This window comes from Miniopterus natalensis, chromosome 1 (assembly GCF_054644295.1).
Source record: "Miniopterus natalensis isolate mMinNat1 chromosome 1, mMinNat1.hap1, whole genome shotgun sequence".
In the NCBI taxonomy this organism is placed as follows: Eukaryota; Metazoa; Chordata; class Mammalia; order Chiroptera; family Miniopteridae; genus Miniopterus; species Miniopterus natalensis.
The window spans coordinates 194934605-194949790 of NC_142081.1; the positions used below are offsets into that span (position 1 = coordinate 194934605).

Genomic DNA, 15186 nt, shown 5'->3' on the forward strand with positions numbered 1-15186 from the left:
GATTCCAAACATGGCTGTATGTGGTTAGTAACTGCAAATTTAAATTTCAAACTACTTTGCTAATACCATCCTCCCATACTTCTGCTCTAACTGTTCTCCTTTTGAAAAAACATGTGTATTAATAAAAATACTATTTTCCTTGATAAAAGGGGTAAAGAGGAAACAATTCAAATAGAAACAAATACTTGAATGACACTTGAATGTTCCGTACTACTATGAAAAACATAGTAGTGTTTCTGGTTTTTGTTTTACTATTGAGAATAAAAAGTATAAAATGTATACTTATAGAAATATAATCATTCAAGCTGTCATTCTGACTTCAGATAGTACTTAACCTTTGGTTTTTAGGTATTCTTATACAATGAGACTTTCCTAAAATGCCTCTGGATGTTAAAGTTGGGCTCTTCTATAACTAAATTTCCTAATAGTGGAGTCTCCACCAGTCAATTCAACTTGATTTCCACTTGACTTGAGAAACGTGGTCTGTTCAGAAGTAGGAGCTGCTTGCAGTTTTATTTATTTGGCATTTTTTGTTACAATTTTTAAAAAATCAATACAACTTCATGAGACATTTGAGTGTGGGATTATACCTCTTTTTCGGTATCTGGGTAAGAGGCTCAGAGTTAAAGATTTGCTAGAGGTACGTCATAGTTTTACCTAGTTTGACCGACTTCCTGACCTTTATCCCATACCCTGTTTATCCCTTAGTTAAAGGAATATTTAAAAGTTTAACCATAATGCTAATTAACTAGGAAGAGAGGATCATAAAACCTTTACAATATTTTCTTTATCTGCATAACTATACTACTATTTATATATTATTTTTTTTAAATGAACACAAGCCTAGTGCCACTGTAACATCACAGATTTCTGCCAGTTCTGTATTTTCTAAAGACTGACCTTAAATTGTAATAGTCATGCATTTATTTGAATGTGTATTTGTGCACCATCAAAAGTCATTTTGGGTAACACAGGGGCTAGCACACCATACTTTAGGAAACTGCCTAAGTGAGTCATTTTGCTTTTACTGACCCGAATTTGTCCCTATATAGTAGCTCTTCCAAGTGGTTCTGGTTTGGCTTTCTGCAATAACATAAAACAAGCCTTCTTTGTTCACTATATGTAACATCTTTCAAATAGCTGAAAATATCAGTTATGTCTTCTCTAATTCTATATTATCCAAAGTAAACAGACCCTACTCCTTTATCTATTCCCGTGACATGATTTTTACTCTTTCAAAGTGATTTTTGTCACTGTTCATCATCACCCACTGCCCATCATCCACCCACTGCCCCAGCTAACTTTTACTTTCAGGAACCGTTCCAGACACATTCTTTACATGAGCGAGTGCATTCACTTCTCCAACAACCCCCTGGGCAGGCAGCATGCTTTCTCTCAGACACAAAGAATCTGAGTCAAAGTGAAGTCAGATGAGCTGACCAAGGTCACACAGCTAGGTGAGAGTAAGCTTGAGTTTAAACTCAGAGAGTCTGGCTCTAGAGTCTATGGCATTAACCACTATAAACTATTATTGAACCACACAAAAAAAACGCTAATGTATTATCAAATACTGATTTTTCAAAGTCAATAGTATTAGCTATGCTTATTGGTTAAATAATACAACTTATTTAATTAATTGCCTAATAGTGAGTTAAATCTGTGACATACTAGAAGTGTAATAATTTAAGCAGCAGCTCTATGTATGAAGATACTACACTTTCTTTAACCAGTCAATAATATTTAATAATTTACTATAGGTAGAGACTTGTTACTAATATCATTTGATTTCCATATTTCTCAGAGAAACAATCAATATGTTAAGAATATAGTTGAATTACAAGTAGTTAAAAAGTAGCTAAAAAAATTTTCCCCTTACTTGTTAGTGCCCTTTACCTACTTCTCTCTTCAATAAACCTTAATGTCTAAAAAAAAAAATTATTTAAATATTTAATATTCAAATACTTCTTTATCCTATAAATATACCCAATTTTCTGATTTTTGCTTCACCTCTTAACCAGTGATCTCAAATGAACAAATGAAATGTTTTCTCTTTGGATCAAATTGTTTCTACTGACCTAAACACATTTCAACATCCTAGTTTCATGATCTTTTATCTCCTTAGTCCCCTAGGAAAAGTTCAGAATTTCCAGGATGGCTTACTGTCCTCACTATGGACCGTGGCCCTGAAGTGGCAGACTATGAAGATTTTTCACATGATAAAACAGCAGATTTGACAACAAGATGCAACTCTTTACTGAAATAAAATATGCTTGTGTCTACTATGTGATGCAAACATTTTCAATCTAACATCTAGATTATTTATAAGGGATTTAAGCAACTGATGAAATCAGTTTAATTATGTTCAGTGTAACTAAAGTATAAGTTGTAAAAATAGTTTGGCAACTAAGCCCTTTGCTCACATATAACTGACACATTCTAATGTGATTACAATATACTTCTAAATTATCCCAGTTTATTACCCATTTAACAATCTAAGAACATCTGTGAATGATCCAACAAAGTATCTCAGATAGATTTTTCCTTAAGATGGATTGACAGAATATGTGAAACATTCGCAAACTTAAATTTTTCAACCAACTTGCTTTTTTAGAAGTTAAAATAGAAATGTGAATGGTCTTTATTTACCACAAAGAATGTTTCAAAAGAAAAGTATTTAAAGAAGGATCATATATAAATAATTTATTGTTACCTAAATCTACCATTATTTTATAAGTCAAGCCATACGAATAAGAAAAATTATGATCTATTTTCAGTTTTGCAAACTCAATTTCAACAATATAATTTTAGAGGTCAGAGACCAGCTACTCAAACAACATGTTTTTTAAATTCTGTGGTAGAAAAACAGTTGAATGAAGTCTTGGAATGCAATTTCTAGTATCTTTCTGGTCAAAGTCTACATAAACACTGTGATTCACTGGATTCATAAACTTGGCCTACTGGACTGTTTTGTGAGGTCTAGTGTGGACATGGCTTCAGCCTAGTCTGGCCCCAGTGTTAGGACCTTGACAATTCTACCTCAAACTGTTCTCAGAGGCCTTCACTAATAGATAACCCAGTCAGACTAGGCTGGCACGGGGTGGGCAACTCAGTACATAATGGTCCAACACTGAATGAACCAATCAATCACCTTTCCTAACACGCCAATTACTCTCTCATTCCAGAATCCTATCCACCTCAGCAATCTCCCAGGTAGCGTGGAGTTTATTCCCATCTTTCTGTTACTACACAGTCTTTACTTAACATTAGTTCACATGGTCTAGCTTTACCCTGGCCTTTTTTTCCCAGCATTTGTCCCCCAACTTCATTGCTTTAGTTGAAGTAGAAGAGTCAAGCCATTTAACAATATAATTAAAGTAAATACTTTCTCTATTCTTATTTCTTCCTACTTCCCGCTCATCACCCACCCTCTGATTTAAAAACACCGTTGTGAAGGGTATTTTAATCCTTCATGTCTACTCCCACAGTCATGGATGTGCTAAGTACTGCAACTCTCAGAGTGCAATGTTTGTCCAACAGAAAGAAAACAAATTTTAAGGAAAGTTTATTCTTTTCCTAACTTTGGTGAATTTCACATTGTAAACTTTCTAGTTAGAATAAATTAAGTTAGTGTGACCACTGAATTTACAGAATTACCAGTATATTCCTTAGTTGAAATAAACCCAAGTGCTATACTAATAAAAAATTCTATGCACTTTGCAAACATTATCTCATTTAATTCTCCTAATAAACCTTGAGATTTTATTCCCATTTCACAGATGGGAAACTAAATAAAGCTCACGGAAGTTACCTGGCCAAGGTTACACCCATAAACTGGAAGCCAATATTCAATCTTTGGGCCTGTCTCCAAGTCTGTGATCATTGAATCAAGTCATAGCATCACCAAAGCACTTCCATGACTGCTTTGTCAGCCAGAATATACTCAAATTCCCAACTCTGCTTTCTGTACAGAAAGAGTTGTAGGTTTACTTTTGTGCCCATAAAATGACTAACATATGTATAGGGAAGGTTTACAGAAAGGCATTCAATTATCTTTATGTAAATCAATTGGAAAAATGAAATGTTTTTATATAACTTACCATTTAACATCAACAGAGTGTCAGTTCCTGGATGCGGATAGCTCAATCGACCTTTAAAAAGACAGGAAAGTTTGAAGATTATTGAGCTATTTGCAAACTGAGAAAAAGGAAAGGGGCATAAGAAGGAAATTATTGAGTACATCATATTTCTTAAGAACTAAAAAGGTAATGTTTAACTCAAAGTATATTAACTAAATTATCTTTGAAAGTTGAAAACAAAAACCGTTAACCCAAGTTCCTAGATCCTAAGAGCACAATGAGATTTGGGAACAATCCCTATAGCATAAAGCCTATTTGTTTTTAAAATGTAAAAACAATGTAGGTATCCTAGTCTTTCAAACTTAATAGAGGATGTGAGAATTTCTTAATATTACAACGTTTGTAGTAGTCTCTTTTCCCAAAAATAAAATTTGAAGAAAAGTAATTTCTATTCCTAAATAAAAAACAAGCAAAATATTAAAATAACAGTAAAAATTCATGACTTGCTATTTAATTTAATATCATTTTATATAGTTGTATTTAAAGAAGTTTAATAAAAACATCTTAAATGTTTTATTACAAATGTTATTGGAAATCTAACTTGTTCAAAGTTTATAAATGATATAAAAATATAAAATATGAAAATATTAAGGCTTAAGAGCACAGTAATAGCACAGCGTTTCCTCTGAGTCACTCTTCGTTTAGAAGTTTTGCGTTACTAAGTGCCGTAAAGGACAAATGTATTATATACTGCTGGGGACAAGGGAAAAAGGCATTTTGAACATACTGTCGTTTATCCAGCATCTCTACATTCTAACATTTGTTTGGTGAAATGTCAACAGCGAGGATAATCACTGTTTTTAGTCCATTAAAATATAGGGCTTTTCTCTAATGCCTAAATCTCTGATAGACTAAAATCCACTTAGAAATCTGCTAAAAATTAAATGTCTGTGAGATTGCATTTTTGCAACATTACGGTAGCACATAATGTATTGGCACCAGAAGGATGGCCAATAAATATCTGAATGGACTTGACATGATTAGAAAAAAGTACAAATTAACTTCATCACCTTTACCGCCTCTGCAAGTACCCTACACTTCCAGGGCTTTATTCTGTGCAAATATTCCATACACAACAGACTGGCTTTGGCTCTTGATTTAATTATAAAGTTAAAGAACTTGATTATCTACCGATGTAAATGCAAGAAGCAAGATAGTCCAACTTTGACATTAAAATACATAAATATTAAATAGACATATAGATATAAAAACATACCTATACACACACATACTTCATCAAAGCTCTAATTTCACTATAGCACATTTTGTTTTCAACTCAACATAAAGTAAGTGTTACTGTCCTTCCAAGGACGATTTACCACTTCCTATTTACTCCTGAGTTTCACGCGGGACGACATTAACTAACTAAATGATCTCCTAAATAAAGCTGTCATATTCTAACAGCACAGAAATACGTTTATTGTTGTGATACCTTAGTCTGTACAGAAGGAGCAGGACACACAGCGTAGGAAGCAGAGCTTTCCTCAACAGGACTTCAACAGCATGGAGCATTACTTTCAAGTATCATATCTTATTTTGGAAATATGCCCATTTCTAAACATCTTGTTGCAGATGAGCAACTTTAGAGGACTAAAGACCACGAAAAAAGTACTGTTACTTCTGACTTGAGACTGCAAATCAAAACTATGAAAGTGGCAACCCGTGTTGCTGTTCAGTGCGAGGAGTTCATTAAGTCCTGCGCACTGACAGTGTGTAGGAGGCTGAGAATACAAATGTGAGTGAGATGCAGGCTCTGCTATGATGCAGCAGTGAAGACAGACATCAATGTACAATTTGCATCAAGCCTGCCAAGTGTGAAGAGAGTTCCGCACAGTATGCTACATAAAAACACCAAGTCCAGGGGTTCAGGCAAGGTTCCCTAGAAAAAGTAAACTAAACAAAGCCTTAAGTCTCGCTCCACTTCAAAAAAACACTCAACTTTCTACTGCCACATAATTATCCTCTAACAGATTCACTGTTCATTTTATTTATCCCAAGACACAGGTAACAAGATATTTGTATTGCTAATAGTCTGACTTCTTGGCTCTGAAGGGACCTCAAAGGCACACCACATGTGGAAAGTTCAAAAGACAGACACCTATTTACAAATGGATATATACCTGCATATATGTTCTAAAACATAGATCTCTAAACAGGAAAATCTCTCAACATAATAAAATACTCTAAAATGAAAAACAAATTTAGGATATTTAAAAGTTATCCAATTACTTTCCCTCTACTTCAGTGAAAATATTAATACATCTTTACAAGTTAACTTTTACAATTACATTTTACTTAGGATAGTATTAAAACTACTTTCACTAAGAACCTGCCAATTGATAATAATAACTAACACTTAAGGGCTTTTGCCAGGAGCTTTTCTAAGTTCTTTATAACCAACTATTTAACCCTCACAACAATCTTATGAGTTAGGTACTACTGTCTTCCCATTTGAATATGAAGCCTCTGTGCCACAAAACATGAAATAACTTGCCAAGTGACAGGTGGCTCTCGCAGGACTAGAACCCTAACAGTTTGGCTCCATACTCTTACTATCTTATAATGACTTCCCAGTTGATAACATAATACAAAATAAGGTACGTATGACTAGGTATAGGAAAAATTCAGCCATTAAAGAAGTCACAAAATTTTCTATTGTATATTAGATAACTTGTACTTTAATACAGAAAAAAATGCATTGTAAAACCAATTTCTTTTCCATATTGTCCAAAAGCCCTGTGATGCAGAGACTGGTAGCTGTACACTAACACCTGTTTCCTGTTAATAACAGGACCCCCAAATGATAGACAGACACAGGGCTTCCTAGAGTAAAAATCTAAATTTCTCAGCTTTCCTTGTAGTTACATGTGCCCATGCGTGTAAGATCTGGCCAGTGAGACATAAAGTAGAATTGGTATATACAGTTGCAGGGAAGTATTCTTAAAAGGGAAGATCTTCCCTTTTCTTTACCTTTTTCCCTGCTTGCTGGAATGCAGATGAGACGGCTAAACTGAAACAGCCCTATTAGATCACGAGGCAGAAGCTGGGTGTCATGGATAACAGAGTAAGCAGAAGAAGCCTAGATCCATGAAAATCACCATAACACTTCTAGGAGCGCTACACTTACGTAAGAGAAATGAAATTCTATTTTGTTGAAGCCACTTAAGAATTTTTTGTTGTCCCAGAAGAACCTAATCTTACAAACAGTCCTTTAGTAATAAATTTGGTCAAGTTGCTTATTATTGTGAAAATATCATAATGTACAATAATTTTATAATAGCTTTAATGTACCTACAAATAATAGGTATATATTACCCCTTGACACTTCTTTTACATTAAGATATTATGGAATTTTAAAATAAATAATTTTGAAGAAATATATATTTAATCTTAGGTGTCAGTGAAAAGCTAGATGACCTACAGTATCTTAAAATTATCTTAATCTATTTCAATTTAATAGTAATTTGTATAATACATACATATGATATAATTCATGTTAACCATTTCAGGTGTATATTTGAGCAACAAAAAGCACTGAGAAATATGACAATTGCACTGCATATAACTTACCACACATACAGGCAAATTGTCAGTTACTAAAATTTTAACAAAGCAGTATTTAAAGAATGCAGTAAGTCATGCCTGTGTGTGTGTGTGTGTGTGTGTGTGTGTGAGAGAGAGAGAGAGAGAATGAGTTCTTTCTCCAAAATAATTACTACCAATTTAAAAAACATAAAATACTGATGATAAAATAATAGGACTTCTTATGCCACTTTTTTCTGGATTTAAATCTTTCAAAATTGTAGAAATGTGAAACCAGAAAGGATATAATGAAGCAAATCACTTCCCTAACATCTCTTCATGCTTTGCAGCCTTGAGCTGAAAGCACCTAGCCAGGAGAAGATACCCATTTGATGACACACTGACTCACTGCCCCTTAGGGCATCGAACTCTCAAGCTCCTCGACCACCAGCCACCCCTTAGTCTCCTTCGCTGTCCCCTCCTCTTCTGCGCAACCTTTAAACGCTGAAGCCCCAATGTTCAATCCTAGGACTTGACGTCTGTTTCTACACAGCTTCCTAGGTGAAGTCATCTATGACCAAAACTGCACACATCCTCTCCAAGCAGATGAGTTCCACATTTATACCTCTACTTGCAACCTTTCCGCCTCAACCCTGTACTTCCCCCTGATCAGTGTATAGCACTATCTTCCATCTGGATGTCATCCCCAAACCTTGGGTTAACTTTACTTCTCACTTTGTCTAATTTGTGTACAAATCTGTCATCAAACCCTGCCTGCTCTATTATCAACACAGACCCAAAGCTGATTGCTCTTCACCAGCTCCAGTTTCCCTAGTTCAAGCCATTCCCATTTCTTCACAGCCTGTGTGATCCTTTAAAAACAAGTCAGCAGCTCATGTTGCTCAATTGCTCAAAACCACCCCACACTTGGATAAATATCTGTCCTTTCACCCTCTGCCATTCAGACACGCTGGCTTCTTTGCTATTCCTCAAACATGCCAGTCACATTCCCATTTTGGGATCTGTATGTTTCTTGTTCTTTCTGATTAAAGTGCATTTGCCCAGATATGATCAAAACGTGCCTCTCTCACTAAATCCTGGTCATTAAGAGATGCCATCACAACCACCTTCCTAACACAGTGGCTTCCTTCTCTCCCGTGACACTATGCTTTTTCTTCACAGCACTGCTGCTTTTTGTCTTTAGCGTTCATTAAAACAGAAAATCCAGGAGGGCAGGACCTTGTCTTCCCGTTTTCCTCCACTGTATCTCTAGCATCTAAAACAGAGCCCAGGGCATAACAGGCTCTCAAATATCTGTTAATGGATGAATGAAATCTCATTCCATTATGTGAACCATGAGCTCAATCGAAAGCACAGTACCTAAATATGTGTTTTACGTGGGGCACAGAAAGTACATTCTCTAAGTAACTGGAAATACTACAGAACAAAGTTTTATCAGTTTGTTCTAAATCCCTTCAGTATTGGGAGAAGAGGGAGGAAAACAAGTCCTGCTCTTCATTCTTTGTCAAGGTAAATCTTCACCGTCTCTTTAACTATTTTCTTTTTTTGAATAAATAAAGACAAAAAATGATCTCCAAACTCATAGTTAATGATGTGAACCCATCCCTCATTAGCAATGAGAAAATGCTGGAGAACACTGCTATGCGTCCTGCAAACTCCTTTTCTTAATTAAACTTATTGGGGTGACACTGCTTAATAAGATTATATAGGTTTCAAGTGTACAGCTCTATGACCCATCATCTGTATATTGCATTGTGTGCCCACCACCCAAAGTTAAATCATCTTTTGTCACCATATATTTGACCCCCTTTGCCCTTTACTATCCCCCCCCCTTCTCTCTGGTAACCACCACACTGCTGTGTCAAAGAGCCATTTAAATCACATATTAGAATCATGAAGAGCTTGGGTTAGAATTAACATTAGACCAATTAATAAGATAGGTAGTATGATGTAGTAGTTAAAACCTCGAACTCAAGAGCTACTAAGTTTCACCACTTACTAGCACTGAAACTTGGGCAATTATTAATAAGCCACCACAGTCACCCAACAGTAAAATAAAAGTAAATAGCTATAGCTTAGATGTAAGAATTAAGTAAATTAATACATACATTAAGAGTCTTCAGGACAGTGCTTGGCATATGTATATCAAGTGCTCAATAGATATGTATGATATGTTATATATTATACCTTTATATATATTAAACACACATATATACACAGCCCTAAATGAAAATAACTAGTACTTCCTTCTTATGTGCTTTAAATAATGCATTGTTCCCACTGGTTTGGTAGACTTTTCTAATATTTTCCCATTGTATACATTTCACCTTTATTTATAATTCTAATTAGAAAAAAAATGGTTCACAGGAAGTCTGGTAAAATCCGCTTAGAATGTGGTCATTACCAACCTTGAAAAACTCCAACCTCTGCTCAGATTCCAGGGGCAGGAAGTGATTCCTGACCTCACTCCCAACCTCAACGCATGCCCCATAAAACCTAAGAACGAGATCACACTAACGTAGAGAAGACCCTTAGGTCCAAAGTGCCAGGTCTCCAGAGAGCAACAAAATCACTCCTTACCTATATCGAACAAAAGTCATTAGTCTAGTTTCTAGGAAAAGTAATCTGCTTAACTCACTCTTAAATCAGGATCCCATCATAATTTTTCTACCTAATAATTATTTATAACTTTTATGTAATTATACTAAAAAATATACTAATAAACATCAAGGAATACAGGATATCAAAGTCTGTTTCATGTAAAGTATAATCACAAAAGAAAGGCAATAACAAAAGACTAAACTGAAGTAATTAATCATCTAGTAAGATAAAACTGGTACTAATTAATATATATGCAATTAATATTAAAATCAAGTTGAAATAATGGTTGCAAACTTTACACTGTAGAAGGGTAAAAATCATATTAATAACAAATGGGCAATCAAAATTGCCAGTGGCAGTATAAACTGGCATAAAACAAAAATAAATTGGCAATATATGCCTAGAGCTTCAAAAACAATTGTATTAAGTCTACTTTATGAAAATAAACACAAAAAAGCTCACTAAATTTTATTTAAAAATTTGAAATACTTAAATGTCTAACTGTAGGGGAATGGTTATACAAACTATTTTATATGCATGTAAATAATTTTTAAAGTTCTAAATAAATATTATTGAAAAATATGAATAAATTTGGAAAATGTTTAATCATTCAGCCAATAGTTTATTAAGCCCCTCTATCTGCCTGACACTCTGACAGATGTTGATCAAGATAAAGCCAAAGCAGAGACTGTCATTGGTCCCATGACACAGTATCCTGTGAAAGATTTGGAAGCTGCGAACATGGGTGGCTGAGTGGTAACTGACTTTGTAGACCACAACTCACTGAAAACACTGAAACCTAAACTGGTACGTACAAGGGGAAGATTATCACGAAACAAGCCACTTACTCTAGCAGATCCTGGAACGGTTCAGAAATATGAGGCCTCTGGTTATCACTGAGAGTAGGTGTGGGGAAGCTGATGACTGCTTGTTAGTTTTTACATGAATCAGACACACACATCCTCTTCTTGGTTCTTCTAAGAATGCCAGCAGCCAGGCCTAGCTCACAGGCAGAATGAGAAACATACATCCAGGTCCATTTCCCAGGCCCAAAGAAGAGACCGAGATACAGACGCTGTGAGAGTTCCATCTGACTGACTTACAGCAGTGTTCACTAATGAGCCCCAACTATATACACTGAGCTTCCAATCACCATTTTTGTCTTTTCTTTAAAAATGGACAGCAAAGGATCATAAGATATTTGATGAAAGCCTCTAGCATGGGCAAAACAAACAAACAAAACCCCAAACAAACAGAAAAGAGGAACTTAGAAGAAAAATAAACAATATAAGGAACTGTAGAAATAACCTTCTAACACTATAATATAATGCCTAAAGAGAGACATTCCAGTGAAGTAAGATCAAAGAAGTAATCCTAAGAATTTTTAAAAGAGGGTCTTAAAACTTCAGAGAAAATATTTTAACTAAAAAAAAAACCAACAATGCTAGAAGGTTTGAAAAATAAGACACAAAGGACAAAGCAATAGAAAACAGAAAATCTGATGATGGGAACAGGAAGTTTAATAATATCTGAAGAACAGGAATTATGGAAAGAAATAATATAAAAAAATAGAAGGAAAGAAATTATCAGAGAAATACCAAAATTTCCAATAACTGAAGGAAATAAATGTCTGAATTAAAAGGGACCATTGAATATGCCACAGAGGAAATAAAACAAACAAATGAAAGAAAAGAAGACAAGCAGGCAGAGCCCCCCTCCCCCCCATACACACAAACACACCGAAAGACCCATATATTTCATTTATATACAATTTCAGAACCATGGGCATGAAAATATCCTAAAAGCTTTCAGAATGAAAAGCAAAAAAACACCAAACAAGCAATCAATCATACAAGTGAACAGGTTTCAGATGGTAGTATAACAACTCTGGATATAATGAAGCAATGCTTTCAGTATTATAAATTACTAATATAAATTCCACACTAGCCTATCATCTTATATAGGTAGAATAAACATGTTTTCATACATATAAGGTCTCAAAATTCATGTCCCATCTGAAGGAAGGTACTGTAAAACTGGCCCAATAAAACAAAGGCCTAAACCATTAAGAAAAGATAAGGAAATCAGGACAGGGATTCTACAGAAAAAAGGAATTCCTAGGGTTAGGGAAGTCCCAAAATGACAGCTATGGAGGGCTACAAAAAGCATGCCTTCAAATGGCAGAAAAAAAAATCAATCTAGATAATTACTTGATGGTTCTACATGTATAGAGAGAAGGTTTAGCATTCTATTAATTATTTTTGGAATGAATTAGGGATAATTACTTAAAAAGAGACAATGATTAATTCCAGGAAAAACAGGTATACGAAAAAGAATATGTTATAGCAGCGATTTTCAATCTTTTTGTTCTCCTGGCAGACATAAACTAATGCATTATTATTATTGTAATTATTTCAAAATTATTAGCACACACCAAGAAATAGATATTTTAGCTTATCTGACAAAAAAATAGGTATAATTTTGATTCTTTAACACTTGGCAGCTATTGTTGTGTTGGCTGTTGTCATTTTTTTTGTTTTGACAATCTCAGGGAAAAGAGGTCAGTGCCCCTGACTAGCGGCACTCCAGCTGAAAACCACTGCTACAGTATAAAACATATATGGTTCATCTATGATTATTATTTGCATTATCATAGTAACACACCCCTTAATTTAGACAAAAATGGTCCTATAATCATTTTGAGAGGACAATAGAAAGTGTTAGGGGACTGGTGAGTCAAGGTAGACAGTTAACAGATGATACCTAAAACGGAGGCAATACAAAGCACAAGAGTATTACTTATGAATAATGAGATGAGTAATCAGTTTTAAAAAGAAGTTGCCAGTAGCTGCCACTCAGGAACGGGAATCAGAAGCAGAGAATGGAGAAGAAGACTTCTATTTTTTGTTATTTAAGCCACAGGGCACTATGCAAGTTTTTAGCCTATGTACATATACTTTTTAAACTCATTTTTAAGTTAACCAGGCTGGAGGGAAGGCAGGTTTGAATGCTGAGAATATCTTAATCATAAAAATAGAACAAGATTAGAAAAAGTATACACCAAAATATCAAACATGGTTATTTTACTTTGTGAAACTGTGGAATTATTAATAATTCTAAAACTTTTTTTCTACTTTTTTCAAATTTCCTTTAATGAATACATACTACTTTTTGCAGTAAGAAAACAAACTTAAAAAGAAAATCAAGTCCTATACTCTGGAGGGGAAAATCTTCATTAGAGATTCTCAGATAATCTTCAAATACTGTAAGTAGCCTAACTATCCCATGTACTCGCTTTTGTCACTGCAAGTTCTATATAAATATACTATTTTTATTATTTTTTTATTTTCAATTTAAAAACAGGTTATAAGCCCATATTTAAAGTCCTAAGAAAGATGCTTTGTGGCAAATAACAGCCTTTTCATAAACACATATATGCTCTAAATAAATACTTATGAGCTGAAGAAAATCCACTGTCATTTCTGCCTGATGTGTTTCAGTTTTGTCTTTTCTAAACTGCAGTCTATTGTAACTCAGTTAAATGTTCAATGAAGCTTGGAAGAAATAACTATGCTCTCAAGTTTAATAATATCATTGCAAATTAATATAAATACCTAAAAGTGGCTATCCATGATACCATATTTTAAATGTTTTCTAAAACAAGAACTTTTACAACCACAATTTCATAATATCCTTTTCAAATTGCAGATATTCTCACTGATGACAAAAGTTAAACTCTTATAAATGACACTTTTCTTAAGATGAACTAAAGTCTGAGAAATTAGTAAAATCTTAAGGTAGTTATGTCACAACAATGATCGTTTCTTAACATCAGAATGCGGTTAATAAAATGTATGTGGCTTCTACACAAATATAAGTCATTCTAAAGTTAATAATAGTGCTTTTCTTCTTATCTCAGCGGTCTACAAGACAAAGGGGAAAATCAATGGAGTAAAGGGAAAAGCATATGTAAATTCTACTAACTAAGCCTTTTAAAAATAGAAGGAATCAGGCGGAAGGTATGGAGAGGATAAGTGGTGATGGAAAAAACAAAATAAAAGGATTGTTTTATTTAAAAAACCAAAGGCACACACATCACAGTTCCTCCCTGTCTCTTTCTGAAGACATTCTAATAAACATGATTTTAATCCAAACATTTTGGGCACTAGGGGAAATTCTGACTCCAGGAAACGTAAGCGGCTGAAAAGTGAAATTAGTTCTGAGAAATGCAGTCCCTCTGTCAGAGAGCAAGGCAGGGCAGCGTAAGGGGTGCTGTAACTGCTTTTTGATATGCATATTATTGATACTAGTTTTACTTTGCACTTTGCTGTATTTTAATAAATGCCATTAAAATTTTCACAACTTCCCATGGCCCTCTTTGGTTTGGTTCTCCTACACCAGTTTCTCCAACAACCTGCAATGCACGTCTCTAGGAGGGGGCCCTAAAAGCTGCAATGATAAACATGCTCTCAAAGTTGAGAACCTCTGTCCAGCTCAAAAGTTCTTAGGTCTCAAATGTAAGTCTCACACCAGAGATTTCAGAAATCACCCAAGTTATTTTGTGACTTTGTACTTCAATTTTACATTAAGTTCAGGTGAAGAGAATCGGAGGAAAAAGAAAAGCGGAAGGAAAGAGGCAAGATTATTTGGTATTACTGCAACCCAGCACCTTACAGAAGTAATTCCTCATTTTCTCTGGGGTTATTTTTGTCAAAATAAGGAAAATTCTTACTTAGAGCCTTAGAAAACAGGTGTTGAGCCGTGAAGTAATAAAAATGAAGCTAGATATACAAAACCACATAGTCAATAAAAAGTTTAAAAAGCATCCACTTCTGAACGTTTGTTGGCATAAAATCATGCTCGACATCCTTTTCATGAATTCCCTTTAATTGTTCAGGGAACACAG

At 34.5% G+C, this 15186-nt stretch overlaps 1 protein-coding gene across 7 annotated transcripts in view; it reads right to left on the reverse strand.

Annotated features, from left to right (window-relative positions):
- The window catches only part of CPEB2 (cytoplasmic polyadenylation element binding protein 2), a 59843-nt gene that overhangs the window by 27592 nt on the left and 17065 nt on the right, over positions 1–15186 (reverse strand). For all 7 annotated transcript variants that reach the window (XM_087828229.1, XM_087828217.1, XM_087828212.1 and 4 more), the window contains one exon: positions 4098–4148. In XM_087828229.1, the coding sequence (XP_087684355.1) occupies positions 4098–4148 (51 nt within the window). The remainder of the gene's footprint in view (positions 1–4097; positions 4149–15186) is intronic.